We start from the raw sequence: 21,593 nt of genomic DNA on the forward strand, positions 1-21,593 counted from the left end.
TTATCTTAATACTTTACATAATTAATACTAATCTTAAATGTGTAGAAAACTCAAATATTATGGAAAAGTATAAAGTAGTCAAAATCACCCAAATTCAGTGTCCGTTTGAAACATCATTTCTCGTTTCCACTTATACATCAATCCTACTAAATTCTGTTACACTATAAATTTGTTTTTATAACCTACAATGTGTTTACTCAGTGATTTGATATTTTTGCTCTTCTCATTGTCACTTATACCATAGTTATGGAAATGTTAATTTGGGCAGTAGGGTGTACCCGAGTGAGTGTGACACATGCACCTCCCTGTGTAACAATTGCAGCTCTTGTCACTGGAAATATAATGGTGGACAAATTAAATGAGGCCCTTGAACTTGGGGATCTTTGCAACCTATTAGGAGCATCTGGGTTTTATTTTACATGTTAAGACTTAGAAAAATTGGGTTCACATATCACTTATTTAGCCAATTCACTCAATTCAGTTTACTCTCAAAACTATATATAAGTACATACATGTTTGTGGGGCAGGCAATTTAGGAGCATTCTAAGTGCAGATATGATTCTGGCTCAGGAATGTCACATAGAGAGAAGATTTACCTGTGTTTTGTAATTGTATGAGACTTTATCTAATTTCACTTAAATGAAATTAAAACACTTTTGATTGTTAACTTTATAAATGTATAAAGTAATTGGTTTCAATATTAAAGTAAATAGCCATGACCATTTTGCTTAGTTTTTTAATATACTCCTGACAGTAGAATAGAATAAATTTAATATAAGGTAAAACAGTTGGGAGATAGAAGGTAAAATACTTTATGAAAAGTATAGCCGAAACCGGTTTGGCTCAGTGGATAGAGCGTCGGCCTGCGGACTGAAAGGTCCCAGGTTCGATTCCGGTCAAGGGCATGTACCAGGGTTGCGGGCACATCCCCAGTAGGAGATGTGCAGGAGGCAGCTGATCGATGTTTCTCTCTCATCGATGTTTCTAGCTCTCTATCTCTCTCTCCCTTCCTCTCTGTAAAAATCAATAAAATATATAAAATAATAAAAAAAAAAGAAAAGTATAGATGCTTACTTTCAGTATTCTGTTGCGATAAAGATCTGTGTCATCAGGTTTACTTCATAGAGGTTTCTCAAAAACAATTTGTGAAAATTAAATTACAGGACTGATAATGATGCTGAGATTGATTTTGTAGTAGGAAAAAAAATGAATTACTAAGTGACTTAAAGCCACATACAATGTTATAAGAAAATGATACTTTATATTTCGTCAAAATTAAGAAGGTACTTATTTTACAACTCCTCAGCTAACAAATTTAACATCAGCTCTTAAATTCTATGAAAGAAAGGGCTGTCTTAATTAGCCATAAAGCTTCCATGCCCTGAAGCCTATAAATTAAACATAAATTAAGCTTTATACCGCTTCTGGTCCCCTCAGAAGAGCTCACAATGAAAAACATCACAATGTAAAACTTAGTACCTTTATTTCTTTGAATGTTGTTCTTACAGGAAATCTCTCTGGCTTCCCTAATAAAAATGGCCTTCAAGGCCATCCGACTGCGCAGTGGTGAGAAGATTTTCCCTGTAAGAGTGGCTCATTCTCATGAACCAACTACCGTTGCCACTGTCATTTTTCCATGGAATATTCCTAACCACTTCTACCATCAACACACTGGCTTTAAGGGACATACTGCTTTCCCCTTGACCACATGCACGGCTCATCCAGAGCATTCCATTAGGTTCATAATAAAATGTAGGGGGCTCAAGGATAACAGAAGGGAAAATGCAAGGCAGAGAATAACTTTAATTCTCAATCCCTTTGGCCTAGAGTTCTTTAAGGGCTGCTACCAGGCTTGTTGTTTAGGCTGGCCTGGAATGTCCTGTAATGTAGACAGAGTCCTGATCTGACCTGACTCCATGGTATGAGGAAAATGTCCTTTTCCCGTCTGCCTGCCCTCCACACAGTCACCTCTTGTCTAGCTCTGCCTCTTCCCAGGATAATATTTAGCACTGTCCTTTGGAAAGGCAGCCTTATCTTAAGAAGTCAGGGTGATGATGGCATCAGGATGCAGACTAGCGTGAGTACAGGCTACACCACACAGGGTAATGGCAAACCTCGAGTACAGTGGCTCTCAGCCCTGGCTGCACATTAGTCTTAGGAGGAGCTTGCAAACAAGGCTGACAGAATCTCTGAGAGTGGGGTGTGGCCATCAGTACTGGTTTAAGCTCCCCAAGGTCATCTAATGTCAAACCAGATTGAGAATCGCTGCTCTAGTGTTTTTAACTCTAGTCCTAAGCGGTGTGAAGAAGAGAGTCCCGTGCTAAAAAATTGTTAAAAATTCTGAATACTATATTGTACACAGTATCCCTTTCTTGAAGATTAAAAAGGGTACAGTAACCAAGTCTCTAAGACGTTCTGCAATAAAGGAAAGCAAGTTTATTTGGAATAAACCTTATTTTTTTAAAACGCATCTATAGCCCCGATAATAGATCTTTGATATATTTGGAAAATACTACCCAACAGACTTAAAATATCTCTGGTCCTATCCCAGTGGCTGTTTTAGAACTTATTATTGCGGATTTAATCAGAACAACAAGTGGAGTAATTTCTCAACTCAAGCAAGGGAAAGACTGCCAAACCATCGTTTAATAGTTTCTACCATTTCTTGGTTCTGTGCCTCAAACAAGAATTCCTTTATTTTCATTTTGTAACTTCATTGTTGTTTTTGATTGGTGGTGTTTTTGTGGGGGGTTTTTCCTTCACTGATTATTGGATATTTCGAATTTAGCTACCCATTCATTTGACCAGATATTTTTCTATTTTTAAATGATCATATATCTTCTTTCAGACACTGACTGCAAAGTGAAATTTTACTAAGCACTGCTATTAGTTTGCATTTGCATATCCCAGCAACTTTCAGCCTTTTTCATCTCATGGGACACAAACAAATTACTTAAATTCTGTGGCACATCAAAAAATACATTATATTTTTTGCCAATAAGACAAAAAAAAAGTATAATTTTGACTCATTCACACCGGATGGCTATTGTGTTGGCTGTTGTCATTTTTCTATTTGACAGTCTACGGGAAAAGAGGTCAGTGCCCATGACTAAATAGTCAGGTATCATGTGTTTTAAAAATTCTCGTGGCACGCCTGTGTGCCGCAACACACTGGTTGAAAATCGCTCGCATATCCCATCGTCCTCTCTTTGCCTGTTTCTTCATATATTACATATTATTATGTAACCCTAAATAAAATTACTTTTCTCTGTATGTTTTTATTTTGTAGTGGACCGTTTCATAAAGGATAATATGAGTGAGAATCTCCTGCCAATGATTAGTATCTGCAATCAAGTGGACATCCTCCATTTAACTTACTCTCTTTGAATAAATGGAGATCTAGACTTTGTAATTTTAGTGCCATTAAACGCAGTGCTCTTTCAGTGTGGAAATATTAAACATGCTTTTGATTTCCAGACTTAGAAAATGGCCAGAACTTTCATTGAATACTTATTTTCCTACATTTGCTTCTTTTACAAGAGGTGGATAATAGTTAAATTTAAATCGTGAATATATCTGCATCGCATGTGAAGATTTTGCATACATCTCAAATATTAAAATTTACAATTTAATTTTCCCTCCTAGCTATTTATAGTTGTGCTGCTTAGCCTTATATTTCCTTTTGCTTCATTATATAATGAAGACTTTAGCTTAAACTGTATGGATTTAGTGCCTTTAAACTGATCATCAGGGAAAATCATTTGAAGGGGTTATGTGAAGGAACACTGTAAATTTTTATAACTTACTATAATGAATATTTGTAGAAAAGATTTCATTTTTCCTAATTTGTTTTTTACTTGTGTAGCTTTATAAACTTTAACCGATATTTCACATTATAATAATTACTTTGCTTGAGTTTAAAATTATATATTAGTGTGGTACCATCAGAGGGCAGTGATGTGCTATTGTACAATATTAAATTCAGCTCCATGGAGATCTTTATAGTAACTGAATGAGTTAAACTAAGAATCTAGATGATCATACTGACTGGCAATGTATTTGTCCAGATTTCATAGATGTTTGTATTCTTTTGTATGTGTTAATAAGTGGTCATAAGATTTATACAGATAAGCATTTGCCAAGACAAATATAAATGTATGAAAGATAAACGTGTAAGTACTGTATTTTAAAAGGACTACTTTAAACATAAAAATATTATGAGGTAATTCTGTATGATGCATAGTTATAAACTTTGTAGGTTTCTATTACTAACATGAGTTTTATAGCATTTTTAAAAATATTTTATTGACTTCAGAGAAGAAGGGAGAGAGACATGTCAATGATGAGAGAGAATCCTTGATTGGCTGCCTCCTGTATGTCCCCTACTGGGGATGGAGCCCGAAACCGGGGCATGTGCCTTGACAGGGAATCAAACTGATCTGGTTCATAGGTTGATGCCCAACCACTGAGTCACACCAGCTAGGCGCATTTTTGTTTTTTGAATATTTCTGTTTAATATATAATGAGCTATAATAGAAGAATCACTGTATATTTTAATGAGCTATTGTGGTCGTTAACTCTTTTGGATGGCAAGACTGTAACCTGAGCCCTATAGTAGAATCTGCGGCTACTGTCATTAGGGACAAAATACACTGAGTGGCCAGATTATTATGACCACCCCATCAGTACAATGAAGTGAATTAGTTATGCAAATAATAATAATAATAATAATAGAACCTTGAGAGTATTTGATTAGGAAGTTCTCAATATTCAGTATTTTTGGAAGTGTCAATGAAGTACTGATGGGATGGTCATAATAATCTGGCCACTCATTGTAGACCAGCTCATTTGATTTACAGAAAGAAAACAGCCCCTGTCTTGCTCATCCCTACCATAAGACTTGTGTTATATTGCAATATATTGTGTATGTTAATTTTAATGAGTTTGAACTATAATATAGGTCTCTTGACTATTCATTGGAAAAACTACCTTTTCTATTATGGCATGATGTATTTCATGATATCCATGCAAACATATAGTTAGGCTCAATTTTCTTCATCTCTTGGAGGATTAATGGTGTTTTTGTTCATAAAGGATAGTGAAATCATTGAGTTGCATTTTAGAAATAAAATTTTGACTTTATGAACATGATTAACTTTTCCAAGGCCGAAAGGAAAAAGGATCATTGACAGCTGAATGGATGTAGAACTAGACATATCATCCTTGGACTGTGCAAATCCTTCCATCTGTTTTAATACAGAAAGAACAATTTTTATCTTGCACTACATCCTAAAGAATTACCACTTGGGTTAGTGTAAACAAAAGGTCTACATCTAGGGGATACTGCCCTATTTCCAAATACCATGCTTACTTAACTGTTGAACCACACATGATAGGCTGGTATATTGCTTTATGGAACAGTGAGATGTCCTGCTCCAGCCAACCATGACCTGCCTCCATGGCTTCCCCAAAACCACCTAAGTTACATGGGCTAAGGAGTGATACTCAAATGTTAGGGACAGTGTCACGAAGGGGAAGGGAAAGGGGGAGACTAAATGCCTGACGGGAAACCTGACTAAATTACTACTAAAGAAAATGTGTGCACACACGTACAGATGCAGCCACGTACAGGGCATCTCCCTCATAAAGTTATGCATCACTTCCTAATGAAAACCGTATTTTGGAGCCAATTTACCACAATTCATAGTTTAAATAGGGAAACAATGCTTCATATGGCACCCAAACACCCAACCAAATTAGTAAAAATGTAAATGTAACAGTAAAATGCACATATGCAACTATTGTGTTAAAATGTAAAATGCCTGAATCACTGCTTTCTTATTCTAGTCACCGAACTATTTGTATTAGTATGGCTGGTAACAAAAAGTTGTGTATTACATGGCCTCTTTGTTGACACAGTGCATGATTTTTAAAGCATCTATATGTGAGGGACACTTGTTTTGCCAATTGCGTTTTCCCACACAATTTTTTGTTATAAATTCTGTATTGCCATATAGGATTATAAATATACATTTTTTTCCCATATAAAAATTGGCCTTGGCTCTCTCTGTTTAACAAAATTTTATCTCACTACATCTTAAATAATTAGAACTTGGGTTAGTGGTTAGGTTAGCTTCAGCGGTGCTTTCATCTCTTTGGGATTAATGAGAACAGAGCTAAGAGCCATTTGGTGTGTTCATACAATCCCAGAATTATAAGTAGGCATGTTTCTTCTCCAATACTCAAAAAAGGAAATATTAGTCTCCTCTTTCCTTAGAGAAATATACTGTAAGAGGGTCCAGCTATCATCCTTGGTGTACCCCGGGAGCATTTGGCATAAAACTTGAATTTTCTTTTCTCTCTTCCAATAGTTCAACTTGTTTATTTGCTGAAGAATCATGCTATGCCCTTCGAACAGTGGTTCTCAACCTTGGCTGCACATTAGAATCACCTGGGAATCTTTTTAAAATCCTAAAGAATGAGGCCCAGAAATCAGGATTTTAAAAAGATTCCCAGGTGATTCTAATGTGCAGCCAAGGTTGAGAACCACTGCCTTAGAAGAAAGAGTAACTTGTCAATTTTAATTTGAATAATAACTTCTGCATAACTAAATCAGTAAGAGGTCAGTAGATATGCATGCCTATCTGTGTTGAGGTTTGAAGTGTATTCCCTTCAACATCTCCAAGCAAGCATCTCAGATTCCCATGACTACTGTATGTGCTTTAAGTTGGCTCAAATGTGGTACTGTGGCCATTTTCCTTAATTTTCTCAAAAGCCACTGACAGGCATTTGTATATATAGCAGACTGAAAAAATTCTGATTTCACAGAGATGTTTTTGTCCCAACAACTTAAACCCTTTAAATTTCTCAAATGACATGGCTTTTTATTGTCTTGTTCTCCCTCTTCTAGATATGCATCATCTTGCAGATCTTGCCTCCAAATATGATCATTGTGGTTTAAGAACTGAATGTTCATCAATTACTTGACCTGGATATGATATTTTTATTATATCCTGAATTGCATTGTCTCTTCTTGTAGCACCATACTTGAGTTGTGTAGTTTTGAGTTAATGTCTTCCAGCCATAAAAACAGGTTTAAGCAATCTGTTGTAAGTACTTCAAACTTACTGCTTGGAATCTATTTCATCCCATAAGTCAGAAGTCAAGGAGTTATCCTAAACTCCTCAATCTACCTAATAACTCCTAAGGTACCATTTTCTCATTCTAAATTTTTTAGTTGGAGATTAGAACTATTTAGCATAGGTTTTAAAAAGAATATAAAGTGTCTCATGTAGAAAATTCCTACACAAGATAAAATTCCTATGCAAGATAAAATGAATTAAGCAAGTTTGCAGAATACTAAATATATGAAGGTCAATTCTATTTCTATTTGGAAGTTAAAATAATCTGAAAATTAATATTATTCCAATCATAATATCAAATAGGATAAAATATTTAGGAAAAACAAGTAAAAGATCTGAACTAAAAACTACAAAATGTTGCTGAAATAATTTTTTTATGACAAATGGTGAGACATTGCATGTTCACAGACTGGGAGAATCAATATTGTCAAGAGAACAATTCTCAAATTGCTCAATGAATTCAATGCAAAATATCAGCAAGTTTTTTCAGGGAAAATGACAAGATGATCCTAAGATTTATATGGAGATTGAGCATGTATAATAGCTAAAACAACTTTGAAAAAAATAACAGTAATTTTCAGTAGGGAGTCAGTAAGAGCCATCTGCATTTGGCCATTTCCTTCTGCATGTGGTCTCATTGTCCATATTCCTGGTGTCGAGTGCCATGCAACTAGCAGCTAGACCCCAATGTCATTTGTCACCCTGTTCTTGGTGACACTTAAATGATGTGATATAGGCAGGAAGAATAATGCCACTCTTCCCCAAACATGTTCACATCCTAATCCCTGGTATCTGGGGAGCATGTTACATTACATGGGGAAAGGTATTTTGCAGATGTGATTTAGTTAATGATCATAACATGGGGAAATGATATCGGATTATCTAGGTGATCACATGGATCCTTAAAAGCAGGGAACCTTTCCAACCTGTGGTCAAAGAGATGTAAACAAAGAAGCATCGTTGTGGGATTCTACTGTTTGCTCTGAAGACAGGAAGGGGGACATGAGCCAAGGAAATCAGGCAGCCTCTGGAAGGTAGAAAGGGCAAAGACATGGAGTCTCTCTTCAGAAAGGAACACAGTCCTCTGACACCGTGGTAGCCCAAGGAGACCCTCTCATACTCTGACTGCAGTACTGTAACAATACATTTGTGGTGTTAACATCAGAAAACAAAATTCATGAAGAGATTAATAGTTTAGTTAACCTAGATATTTTTAACTAAAAATTATTTTTAATTATTAAAAATATATTTACAGGAAAAATTTAAGCACAGGAGAAAGTTTTGATGGAAATACTGTTGCCAGTTACTATACAGGGAAATTCAGTGTTAGTTTAGTAACATAAAAATCCTATCACTCAATATCTGTTTTTTGAGAGAGTACAATTGTTCACTGTTCCCAGGTTATTTCATTTCCTACAAAACTTTAATTTTTTTTCCCCCCAGAAGGATTACTCCCACTTCCAGCAGCACCACATTACACTATGCCTGTTAAACAACTTCCATATTGTGTCCTAATATAAGGTGACACGAAAATTTGCCTTTGGGTGGTGGACACACAGTGCAATATGCAGATCTTGTAACAAAGAAACCTACATGTTCATGTTGACCAATGTCACCCCAATCTAATATTTAAAAAAAAAAAACACAAAACAACTTCCCTACTAACAGGTTGTGTCTGCTTTGATTAAATCGGTCATGTGGCAGACAAATACTTCCTCCCTGACTTTCTGGAAAAAAAAAAATTAAAAAGTGGGTGTTTGTTGTTGAAAAATGAGGAAATGACATTAACTCTGACTATATATACTCAAGGTAGCAGCACTTGAGGGGCCACCTATGGAAAAACCTAGACTCTGCTCTAGAGGTTCTCAACTTGTAGGTCGTGACGCCTTTGGTGGTCAAACGACCCTTTCACAGGGGTCGCCTAAGACCATCCAACATATCAGATATTTACATTACAATTCATAACAGTAGCAAAATTACAGTTATGAAGTAGCCACGAAAATGATTTTATGGTTGGGGGTCACCACAACATGAGAACTGTATTAAAGGGTCGAGGCATTAGGAAGGTTGAGAACCACTGGCTTAGACGAACACACACCATCATTCAGTGGCCCACAGGACAGGAAGTACCAACTAACTAAAATTTGACTTTTCCTTTAACTCTCAGGGAAAGATGCCATTTGAAGATTATCTTCATTTCCGAATGAAGCATTGATATCGAGACACATTTTTTTTTCAATTTATCTCTTTAATTCTTGAATCAGCAAGGACAATATTTTGCTGTTTATGGGTACAAAACAGCTCTGTCCTGGGTGTACAAGGGTATACATAAGTCTGTAACATTATTAGCTACAGCGAATAGAATTTACTAGACAGCATAGCAAAGTAGGATTAACTAAAGATATGTTTTAATAAGAAGGCTTTCACATAACATGAAGTCAATGAACATTGGACTGTACAATTTACTCTGTCAAAATATAAACGTATGTCAGCTTATGTGTGTGAATGACACTGTCAGCCTCAACACAGCCATGTTTCTCAGGAATGTGTGGGGCGATTCATAAGCGGTTCTCTAGTGGGCGTACTGAAAACTTCCAAAAGTACCCCAGATACTTGGTCATAGGTAAGGGATAAACTTTAAGGCAATCTTCCAAGTGAATGTAAACTTTTCTAAAGTGGCCTTTCCAGTAAAATTTTACTGCTGTGAATACTCTGTACTTATTGATAGTGCTGTTGGATGTTTTTAGTAGCACATTATCACACTCATTGTCACTTCTTAAAAATCTGGCAGTTAAAAAAAATGTCTGGGGTGCTTTTACTCTGTAGACATAAAGCAGGCACTTTCTGTTTTATCTAGAAATCCTAAAAAAAAAAAATTTTCTTCTTCTTCTAATAACAGGTTGTTGGGGTTTTTTATAACCTCTAGCTAGATTTGTATTTCTAAATACTGTATTCGCCTGTTGAGAAGTAATAATTTGCCTCCAGTTTGTCTAATCTAAATCTGAGTTTAGAATGCCTTTTCGTAGGTCATTTTCTACAGAAGCATTAAAATAAATAGTGCTACTCTGTGAACCTTTTCCAGTATGATGACACTTTCCTGTGGGTGACACCTTTTTCCAAAGTAATTTTCAGAGCATGTGAACTAAACTGACTACCCTGGAGAAGTGGATACAGGCCATTCTGAGAGTCCCCTTGTCCTGACCAACTAGTTTCACTTAATCTCCTTCTTAGCCTTATAGTTGGCAGAGACCACCAGGTAGTTATCTGGATTCATGTCCTTAAGGGTTGGAGATTTGCTCTGGATGGGGGACGTTTTGCCATCCACACGGGAGATCTGCAGCATCCGGCAGGGGTCGTGTTTCAACAAATACCCCGCGAACGTTTCCCATCCTCCTCCCACGCGGACCATGACGTGTTTGTTGTGCAGCATCTGCAATGAAAGGAGAGCAAGCGTGTTAAATTCCGAGCGTTCTTACAGTATCGAGAGTCAACTTTCAGCTCTAAGTGTTGTTACTGCGTTCGGTCTGTCTTGTTTTTCACGCCCGGGTGTCTATCTGCTCGGGGCGTCATAGCTACTGACTTAGCGAACCGTTTATGAAAGAGGCTTCGTTTATGCCACGCGAGTGGGTCCGGGTCCACATCCCAGGCTCGCCCGGCTTTGTGAATGGGTCTGTGTCCAACCCTTGGATTGGTTTAATGCAGCCCTGGGCAAACTATGGCCCGCGGGCAGGATCCGGCCCGTTTGAAATGAATAAAACTAAAAAAAAAAAAAAAAGACCGTACCCTTTTATGTAATGATGTTTACTTTGAATTTATATTAGTTCACACAAACACTCCATCCATGCTTTGTTCCGGCCCTCCGGTCCAGTTTAAGAACCCATTGTGGCCCTCGAGTCAAAAAGTTTGCCCACCCCTGGTTAATGTGTCAGGAGGCCTTCCTCTGACACCTGATATTCCATTACAGGCCCATCTCTGCCCCCCTTTCCTGCTGCTGCCTCAGATCAGTGCTTCTATTCTCCCCACCAGGGTATCCGCGTTGGACCTGGGACTTAGAAGATTATGGAAATGTCTGCTATTGAATATAACACTAATAAATACACAAATATTTGATGCCAAATAGAACTGCAAATGCACTCAGGAAAACAGAGGTCTTCCAAGGCAAGATGTTATTGAATTGGCCAAACATGTTTGTTTTCCTCTACTCTTACGCTTCCTTATTACTTTAGAATACATCTTTTTAAGAAGACTTACCTTCAGGCCCGTGAGCCGTTCAGAACTCCAGGTTAACAAGGCTACAGGTTGAAAAGGTGAAGAATGTGTGGTTCTTTCTCTCCAGCAAAAACATCAGTTGAGGTTTGGCATGGAGAGCCACAGAATTTGAACTTGGCATCTCTCGGAAAATGTAAGCTCACGGGGCAAGGCGGCACCATCACCAGACCCTGCTGACCCTGCCCCGGCCCACAATGTTGTGAAGACATACTGGCCATGTAATCTTGGGGGTCAGGGAAGGTGTTCTCATTGCAGGAACTATCCATTCTATTTAAATCTGTGTGTCAACTTGCGATCCAGACAGCTTTTCTCAGAGTATGTCTTGGTCTTTTCTCCTCCCTTTATTGGAAAGACCTGTGCAATTTTCTTGTGAGTGTTACCGACGGTGTAACATGAAAGCGAAATGTGTAGCTGACTTTTGAAAGTGGAAAATGCCAGTTCAGCACCCACTATCCCTAAAATTGATGCTCTATGTCTGACTCCCATCAAGCCGGGGATAGCTTGTGTTCATTTACTGCTTCCATCCGCTTGTTGAGGATCTGGTGAAAGTTTCGAAATCTTTCTGTGTGCCCAGACCCACCAAGTCCTGCATGTGTGCTTAGGGGTTTCACAGAGCCCAGAAATCCACCCACGGACTCAAGCTAAGACATCCCAAGTCGTGGTTGGCACGAAGCTGTTTTCAAAATCAAAAAACAAACGTGCTGAGTGTCAAAAATTAAAACTGTTAGACTCATGAGAGTTACATCAAGTAGGACCACAGGCTATTCCCATTTAGAATACTGGAATTTTAGAATAGACAAGTCTTAGGGAACACATTCTAGCTAAGAGTTTTTAAACTTATTTTAGCAGCAGATTCTACATGTTAAACAAAATCTCATGGGAGTCCCTGAAATGGAAAGCAGGTACAAGGAGTCAGGATTTGGCTTTTAACTATTTTGCCTCCCCTGGTGCAGTCCACAGCACCATGTTTTTGTTTTTGTTTTGTTTTGTTTCAGATGAAGACACTGAGGCCAAGGTCTTTTATGTGATTTGCTTAGAATAGGACCCAGGTTTCCTGACTTCCAATCTAGTGCTCTTGCCACAGCAGATCCTCTGTATATATAAAGTTCCTCAGGGCTTAACTAGGCTGTTCTATTCCCAGTCCCACAAGTTTCTGTGTGTGCCTGTACTGCCTGCTTCCAAAACTTGGGAGCTGCTGGAACAAAGGCTGGTGTCAAAATCCTACTTTGACCCTTCCTCCCACTGTTCTCGGAGAGTGGCTTTGCCTATTGCTGAATTGCTGGCATCTCTTAGCCCTGAAAATTACAGTTCGAATTGCCTCTAAACATCTTTGGCAGAATGCCCAAGTTCATTTCAGTGTGAGGCTATTTCAACCAGAAGAATCATTTTTAAACAATTAGTTAACAACTTTGAAAAACAGGAAAAGAAATGTTTAAGTGCAAACTCTCTTTGTAGAATCTAGTGAATCCACAGGCCCAAGCAAAGTGGATCCAACATGAAACAGTCATAGTGAATGTGCATAATATAGGAATTGAATGTCTGACCACCTCCTCTTGCATATCCTTCCTGTAGATAATCAGCAACCTATAATTTGCTAAGAAAGTCAGTGGACCAGTGGGCAACAGTTTCAAGCCTGGGAATAAGGACCATTTGGGGTTCATAGCCCTGTACAAGTCCCCTGCCTTTTCTTGGTATGTGGTCAGTCTCAAGAGAAAAATGTAACACCCACTTTCATCTCCCTAAACAAAACCCCTCTTGTTTAACCTAAAAGCAAATCAACATGCTATAAACCAGATCTCTGTCAATCTTTTCTCCCCCCCCCAGCCCCCACCAGTGCTTGCCTACAAAACCCCAATCTTGGAGCAAGTGTAGAAATTGTCCTAAACCAGGGGCCAGCTGCTGAGCTCTGCCGAAGAACTCTTTCCAACTCCAGGGCCAATTGCAATTAATTCTTTTCCTTTCTGTTTTACTTGGCTCCATGTCCTATTCCTCTCTTCTTATTCTCACCCTCCCTCTCTCCATTGTCATCCATCTTCGGATGGCTTCACCTTTATTAGGCCTGGCTTCTTCTCTCTTGGCACCTTCCCTGGCTATTTTACTTCATCCTACATTTATCCTTTCCTCCACCTTTCTAATTACAGAAAAAAAATGTCTTTCTGCCCAAGGTCAATCCCTCCCCCCACATCACCATTCCCATTGCCACTCATGCAGAACCTTGCTGCATGGAACATCCCCTCTCTCTTCTTGCTGTCTAATTTATTATATAATGGTCCATAACCTTCAGGAAGTAAACATATTCAAGCCTCTCCCACTCGTGTCCAAAGCAAAACTCTTCTCCTTCCACCCCATCTACTCTGTTCTCATGCTTTCTCCTTACATCTGATATTCCTGATAGCTCCATTTACACTCAATGTCACCACTTCTAACTTGCTATTCACTGTCCAACCCACAGTCGGCTTTGCTTCTGCCCCTAACCTCAACTGACTGCACTGGGAAAAGGAACCAGGTGGCTTCTAGAGTTATCAACTCCAATAGATGGTCCTCAATCCTTATAATTTTTGATCACTCAAGTAAGCTCTTTGATAGTATCCACCATTCCTTCCTTGGATCTCCCTACTCCTTTACTCTCTCTGACAGGACTCTCTGCCCTGGATCTCCTGCTACCTAGCTATCTGATTGTTCTCCCTCTGCCTCTTTCATAGGTGTGTTTTCTGCTATTTTTAAGTTCTGCTGTTCTAAAGGATCCTGAAGGATTTACCCATTCTCCATGACTTTTCTCATTCTATTTGCAACCTTATGGTTTTCACTACCCAACCTACTCTTGTTTCCAAATTGTAACTCTAGACCCTGCCTCTTCCCTGAGAATCAAAATGCAAAGACATCCCTGTCCATCCCCTCGCACTGGAAGGTCCCTCAAGCCTTTGCTAATAAGGTTGATGGCATGGGCATCTCTGTAATGAGTCAGAAACCAAACACATTCATTTCCTTCTGAAACCTTCCTCAGGGTACTGGCTACCATTGCTACTGTTTCATTCAGTGCCTCACCTTTTCCCTGGGCTACTGTAAATGCCTGACTGCCTCGAGCCTTCCCCTCTCTTGTTCCATTTATTAATTTACTACCAAAAAGAATTCCTTAGAATGCAAAATTGATTGTCTCCTGCCTAAATCCTTCACTGGCTCCCTCTCTCCAGTAGGCTGAGACTTATTTGCATACACTATTCTCCATGACCAGCCCTGAAACCTCAATTGCCCTGCCCTGAGCTCTGGGACCCATGAATTCTTTCAGTTTTCTGTGCCCGGAAAACATACTCTTTCTTTTGGCACATTTTTCACATCTGCCCTAACTGTGGACTTTCTGCTTTGTTCTCCCTATTTACCATGACCACAAACCTCCCCAATTCAAACATCACCTCCACCTGAAAAAATCTATGATCACACCTCTCACCAGGGAAGTATTCCTGACTGTATTCTGTTTAGTTTACACCTGATTTTATTGTTTCACTCCTTCTACCATATTGCAATTGCTACTTTACCTGTATGCCCCCTTTAATAAGGTGTGGGCTCTCTGAAGAGAGTGGTGACGTATTTCTCATTTGGGGAATCTCATATGTGGGCGCTCAGAACAGTGTCAATAACTGCAATCATATAGCAGTCTTTTCGGGTATATTGCCACAGGCTCTACTTTGGTATATCACTATCAGTATTACTCCCATTTTGTGAAAAATGGATGCTCTTGGGAGAACAGCTGATGCTCTTAGATAGCTTGTGCAAGTTCACTCAGCAAATCAGGGCAGAAACGGTTCATTATTACCACGCCCAGTTATTCTGTCAAACTCCTAGATTTGGCTTTTCATGTCTGTCTGCTTAATTACTTACTTGTGATAATTCATCACAGGCAGGGAATGGAACATCAATGTCAGAAATAGTCATAAGTAGCTTAAGCAGATTAAATGCTCATGTAAAATGATTTCTAGTGTTTACGTTCTAGTAAACCCTAACTAAACATTGAATTGAATTTCAGAAGATTATCCCCTAGCGGCCCTAATTATTTCAGAAATAAGCATGTGACGAGTAATGACAGGATATATTTTGCCAGGTATCTGTTGGCATAAGCAAGACTGGGCTTTGATTCTCTGATGAGGGTATATCTTACGGCTCTTTTATTTTTGATGCATCACAGTGTTGAACAATTTTGTGTTCTTCCTTCCAAAACATAACTCCTCTTGACCCCAGGAGCATCAATGCACATGTCAATTGGGTATTTAATATTGACTTTCTATGCTGCTGCTGGTTGCATTTCTTCTTGAGTAAAGAAAAACAGGTTGGAGTTGTTATAAGTCTTCCCCAGGGCATGTCACAAACAGTGTTTTTTGCATGGTAGGTCTATTCTGACGGTTACTATTTTTTACCATCGGCCTCATTTCTCACTATGCCCCTGATCCCAACAAAGGGAAAGGGATTCCTGCAGATGACAACATTTATTAGTATGGAAGGACACAATAACAAAAATCTTGCCTCAGAGTTTCTCTCAATGGCCTTAAGGGTGTTCTGTAAGCAGATCTGGGTGGTTACACACGTTGCAAGCATTTCCTTTTTTGATGTCTCTCAGTCACATTTCTTGCCCCCAGAGAAAAGAATCTATCTGCCTCAATGTTATGATGCTGTTTTTTTTAGTAATTGTTTTTTTTCAGTAATGGGAAGAAGCCTTCCCATTCTTATCAAACACATTTTGTTTAATGACTTGGACCTACACTAATGCTTAATTATGTGTAATTTTCAAAGAAGGCCTCTTCCTATGTGCCAGCAAAAGGGAACCTTTTTCCCTCAAATGACACAGAGTCGTAATATTAGAGAACATACTAAGTGCCAGGTAATCCACAAATATGCCTTGGGAAAAAAAAGAACATTAAAAAACACACACAACATTGAGGTCATTGGCAATACTCTCCTTTCACAGACGTACAGACAGACAGAGAAAGGGTCACAGAGGGGGTTCCCCAGAGCCAGGCTAGAAATCACATCTGCTTTATTCCCAACCGAATACTTGGATTTAAGATTGAACTGTACTAATCTAAAAAGTATTACTTTAAAATGAATTCAATACTTAAAGATGGGTGAATCGCTTACTATACTGACCCAGCAGTGGTTTGCAACCTCAGATCAGTCCTAACTTTGTCTTAACTAGATTTAAGGCACAATTGGTTAGGCTAGTATGTGTTGACCTAAAGCCTGCTTTCTAGAACCACCTTTCAATCTTATCTTCCTGACATTATAAGATAAAAACTGTCTCATAACCAAGTGCTATAGCTCACCCAGGTACTGAATTCAAAGAAAAAAAAATGGGTTGAAAAGAAATGTTAATTCTCCCATATCAATTTAGAACATAACAGGAAAATGTAAAAGGTGTAGAAGTGCTTAATCAATAGCTCCTTACAAGTCTGATGTCACTGTGGTATCGGGGGTCAGTACTCTGGCTCTCATACATGACAACAGGATTTCAGAAAAGAGATGTTTTCCCGCTTAATTATGGAGCTTGGAGAGACAGAGTAGAATCACACTATGTAGAGTAGATACTAAGAGCTTAAAGCAAGAAAAAATAGGTCATTTTCTTCTCTTGGGAAAATTAATTAGTGTTTAGAAACAAATACATCAACTTCATTTTTTGTTGACGAGGCATAGCCAATATTTATAGAAATCACAGACTATCCTAGGTTTCACTAAACAAAAAGAAACAAATACATTTGTCTCACAGAACAGCCAGAAACTACTGTGGATTTACTGGTAATGCATTTGATTTTTGAGGTGATCAAGCTGTGTACCTCTATGCCATTCAAGCTAAATGCTTCATGCTCCTATCTGGTAGCTTTCCTTCATTAATTCCCCAGCAGAGACCAGCTTGCATGTTCACATCTGTCCTAAATCATAATCCCTGTGAATGCTTCAGGTGTCAGGACAACACTGACAAATCTGTTTCATTCTGATTCCAATCTCATGTCGGTGACCTTGAAAACAGAGACAAGCAGGAGTATCTGCCGAGTGCTCTGAATACCAATGTCCTTAGACCCTGAGGATGTAAAGCTCTCCAGCGGGTGCCCTCGTGGTCTCTCACTCTCCACTGGTTCACCCTGTAGTCCAGGGCCAGAGTGGTCTTTCTATAGGGACGGTCTGATCATGCCACTGCCATGGCTAAACACCGTGAGTGGTTCTCTGCAGAGTTTCTCGGCTATTTTTATCTCCAACCCACCCAAGGAATAGGACTCTATCCCCACAAGAAGTCAAAGATTCTGGGAGATCAGTATTGTGTAGGTGTTGGGACTGGGTGGAATCTGTACCCCAGGTTAGGGCAAAAGCATACATAATTTGGAGAAACAATCCACCAGCAAACCTGGTACCCCTCACCTACCTCTGTCCCACCAACTTCCTTGAGAACAACTGTGTGACACACAGGCACTTCATGGCCCAGCTAGAATTCCTTCCCCACCTGATTTCTCTCTATGCCAGAATGACCACATACAACTGTGCAGGTTGTGCACTGCATACCTGTGCAGCTATACTGTGCCCTTCTTGTCTGTGCCCATGCCACCCTCCAAAGTACCTACCCCATAAATATTCTGAATTCTTTGGAATCCCCTGAAAGTGTTATGCTTTTCTGCATGCAGAAAAATGCTCCTCATTCACCAGGCGAATTCAAATGAAATCTCTTCCTTTGGCCATTTAACAAATATTCATTTGTTAAGTGCCGGGCAAAGTTATTCCTTGTGATATTTCATCCCCAGAGGGCCCAGCACAGTGCCAAGTATACAATGGGCACTCAGTAAATATTTGCTAAATGAGTGAATGAACAAAGTTAACACCTACTAATGCTTCACCCAGGCATCAATGCCTTTATGAAATACTAGAGGCCCAGTGCACGAATTTTGTGCACTGGTAGGGCCCCTAGGGGCTGCCGGCTGCTGGCCGGTGCTCCCTCCCTTCCCCCAGCAGTAGCCTCCCTCCTTCTGGGGCCTCCCTCCATTCCCCTGGCCGGCCCCACCCCTGTTTGAACTCCTGGAGGAACTCCAGGTTGAGGGGACAATTTGCATACTATGCTTTTATGATATAGGACTTTTGTACTCTCTAACCTTTAGATTGCCTTCTTTGAACTTTGTGAATTTCCTGCAAAGTGCCTTTAATACTTTGTTGCCTTATTTACTTGTCTATCTTTCTCTAATTCCCTGTGACCTCCCGAAAGGGTGGCATGGTTTGCATACCTGTCGACAATTACAATATGTGATAAGTAGCATACATTGCATATTTTTGGAAAGATAAGAAAAGGGAAAAGAGGAAATTATTTGTCTTTAGAAGACAGAGTGAAAAAACTGGGATGTGAAAGATAATCCACATCAACTATTGTTTAGAGAATTGCTTGAAAGATAGCTTTTAGGTCAAAGAATGAATGAATCACATAAAAAAGAAAAAGGGAAAGTCTTTTGCGAATCAATTTTTAAAAAATGGACAGGAGTCTTGGCTGCGTAGCTCAGTTGGTTAGAGCGTCATTCCCATATGCCAAGGCTGCAGGTTTGAACTCTGGTCAGGGCACATCCAGGAATTAACCAATGAATCCATGAATGGGGGGGAAACAAATGGATGTTTCTCCCTCTTTCAAGTTAACCAATAATTTTTTAAGTGGATAGGAAAGAGAAAAAGGAGAAGAGGGAAGGGAGGAAAGAGGAAGAATGAATCCAGAATTAATTAATGATACTATTCTCTTGGTGAACTTCTTCACAAGTCCTCATTACACCTGGCATTTTTTAAAATATCGCTCATGTAGTGACAAATTACTTGGTAAAAATTTCACCCCCTCCCTTTTATCTTTTAATTTATGAGTGTTTGGTACACTCAGCACAACTCCAGCTCTCATTAAGTCCTTTCCCTCTTAGCGGACCACGATGGCTCACATTTCTCCCCACTCTGTTAACCGCTCTCCAGCCAGCCGTCCTCTCAAGAGGCAACCATCTCTGACACGGATTGCCTAGAAGAGATACCCTACCTTAATTTAGATCAGTTCAGCCTCCTGGGATATCATATGCTTCCTAATACCTCCTTGTCAACCCTGTTCGGTGTGTTTTTACAAGCCATCATAACTTGAGTGAAAATGTTGTTTTTAGAATGCCGGCATCTGCTCTCCAGAGAACGAGTGTTAAATTAATTTATAGGACAACAGGCTCTGTCACCATCTAATATTATGCTAAAATGGCATATGTTCAACATTGGGCAACTGGGAATTCAGCTCTCTGCCTGCAGGACCCTGCCACACGGAGGAGTAAGATGGCAGGTGTTCCATCTCTGGTTTGCCATGTTGAAAGCCTGATACCTGCATTTTGCAGGTAAGTGATCAGGTTACCTGTTTCTGGGGCAACTGAGGCTCTGTTAACCACAGCTGACATGTGCACACTCATTTGTCATCATCTCTAGCTATTTGAAATGATAAAGGGTTAAATATTACTAAAATAAATAATATTTTGGAATTATTGCTTTACTGTTCATAAAGCATGTTTCCTATCTACTGTCTCATTTTTATTTCCCTAACAGTCCTTTAATAATGATGCCTTTTTCTTAGATAAGGCTTCTGAGGGGTGGCTTAACAGTAAGCATTTGTTTTCCCTTTACCAGACTGCCTAGATATGGTTCCTACTAACTAGTTGTACAACTCTGAGACATTTAGTTAATCTCTCTATGCCTCAGTTTCTCGTCTGTAAAATGATTATAACAATTTCTTCTTCCTAGAGTTGTTTGGACAAAGATATCAATATATATAAGCATGTAGCAAAACTTCCTGGCACATGATACTCAATAGTAGCCGGCCATTGTTGTTATTATTATTAAAACAATAATATTGTTGTTGTGATGATAATGATAGGCTTCTTATAGATTTTATTTAATTCTTGGAACAACTTTTAAGTGGTTTGCATTATTATCTACATTTACATATGAGAAAATGGTAGCTCAGAAAAATTAAGAAAATTTCCAAGATCACTTACCTAGGAACTGACAATATTTAGATTTGAATCTGATTCTCTCTGACTTAAAGACAATACTCATTACTACTTCACTACACCTGCTAAAGAAGCTTTGCCAGGGGTCCTGGTTGTCTTGAGTTCCATGGTTGTCTTCACATGGATAACACTTATTTTCTTGGGAATGCATTTTGACATTTTTATGATGTCGCCATTGCTGATCATATTGCCCAGTCTGCACATACCCCAGCCACAGGTCAAAGGAGATGTTTAATATATGCTCAGAAGAATATATCTGAATTTGAACCTGATTGATTTACCCAAACAAAAAAAAAATGTTGAAGGAATCATATAGGGGAGAGATCCCTGACAGTCTGTGAAGTACTTTCTCTTGTCTCCTGTCATTTTGCTGTCACCCCTGCTCAGTACTATTCCCATTGCACAAATGGAGAAACAGGCCTAAAGAGTTTGAGTGGCTCACGAACACAGAGCAAGAACACAGATTTACTCTTCTGATTCCCAGTTTTGTCATGTGTTATGGTTAGTAATAAAACATACATTAGGGCAAATGTAATCCTCAAACTCTCGTTTGAAGGGTGAACTACTACTACGGGACCATAAATGGTAATACCCAACCCCCCAACTGGAACAGGGCTTTGAGTCAGAAATCTTCTGACTACTGAAGCTGGTCAGAAAAAAATGTCTGGGCTGCTTTTGTTGTTTCCTTCCGAGGAAGTTCACTTCCCAGTCTCATTGAAGACTAATGACTCTTTTTTAAAATATATATATATTTTATTGATTTTTTACAGAGAGGAAGGGAGAGGGATAGAGAGTTAGAAACCTCAACGAGAGAGAGAAACATCAATCAGCTGCTTCCTGCACACTCCCTACTGGGGATGTGCCCACAACCAAGGTACATGCCCTTGACCGGAATAGAACCTGGGACCCTTGAGTCCACAGGCTGACGCTCTATCCACTGAGCCAGACCAGTTACTCTTAGTAGCTTCTTTCTGGAAACAAACGTGAGAAGAGGCTAAGGAAAGAATGTAAGGATTGACAGGCAAGAGTGCCATTTGCATCTGCTTGGAATGTATGTAGGAGCACCTGATTCCAACAGCGGGTTAATTCTCACTTACTGTGGTGTAAGGCCCCCACTCCCCCAGCCCTGCGCCAAATAAAATTAAGG

General features: G+C 39.2%; 1 protein-coding gene across 4 annotated transcripts in view; it reads right to left on the reverse strand.

The window, feature by feature from the left end:
* Positions 1-9,389: 9,389 nt before the first annotated feature.
* GAS2 (growth arrest specific 2) overlaps positions 9,390-21,593 on the reverse strand; it is a 117,449-nt gene continuing 105,245 nt past the window's right edge. For 3 of the 4 annotated variants that reach the window (XM_015566620.1, XM_006753964.2, XM_015566617.1), the window contains exon 9: positions 9,390-10,572. In XM_015566620.1, coding sequence (XP_015422106.1) covers positions 10,354-10,572 — 219 coding nt within the window. In that variant the 3' untranslated portion in view covers positions 9,390-10,353. The remainder of the gene's footprint in view (positions 10,573-21,593) is intronic. The other variant, XM_015566624.1, reaches the window with a different exon arrangement.

This window comes from Myotis davidii, unplaced genomic scaffold, assembly GCF_000327345.1.
Source record: "Myotis davidii unplaced genomic scaffold, ASM32734v1 scaffold330, whole genome shotgun sequence".
Lineage (NCBI taxonomy): Eukaryota > Metazoa > Chordata > Mammalia > Chiroptera > Vespertilionidae > Myotis > Myotis davidii.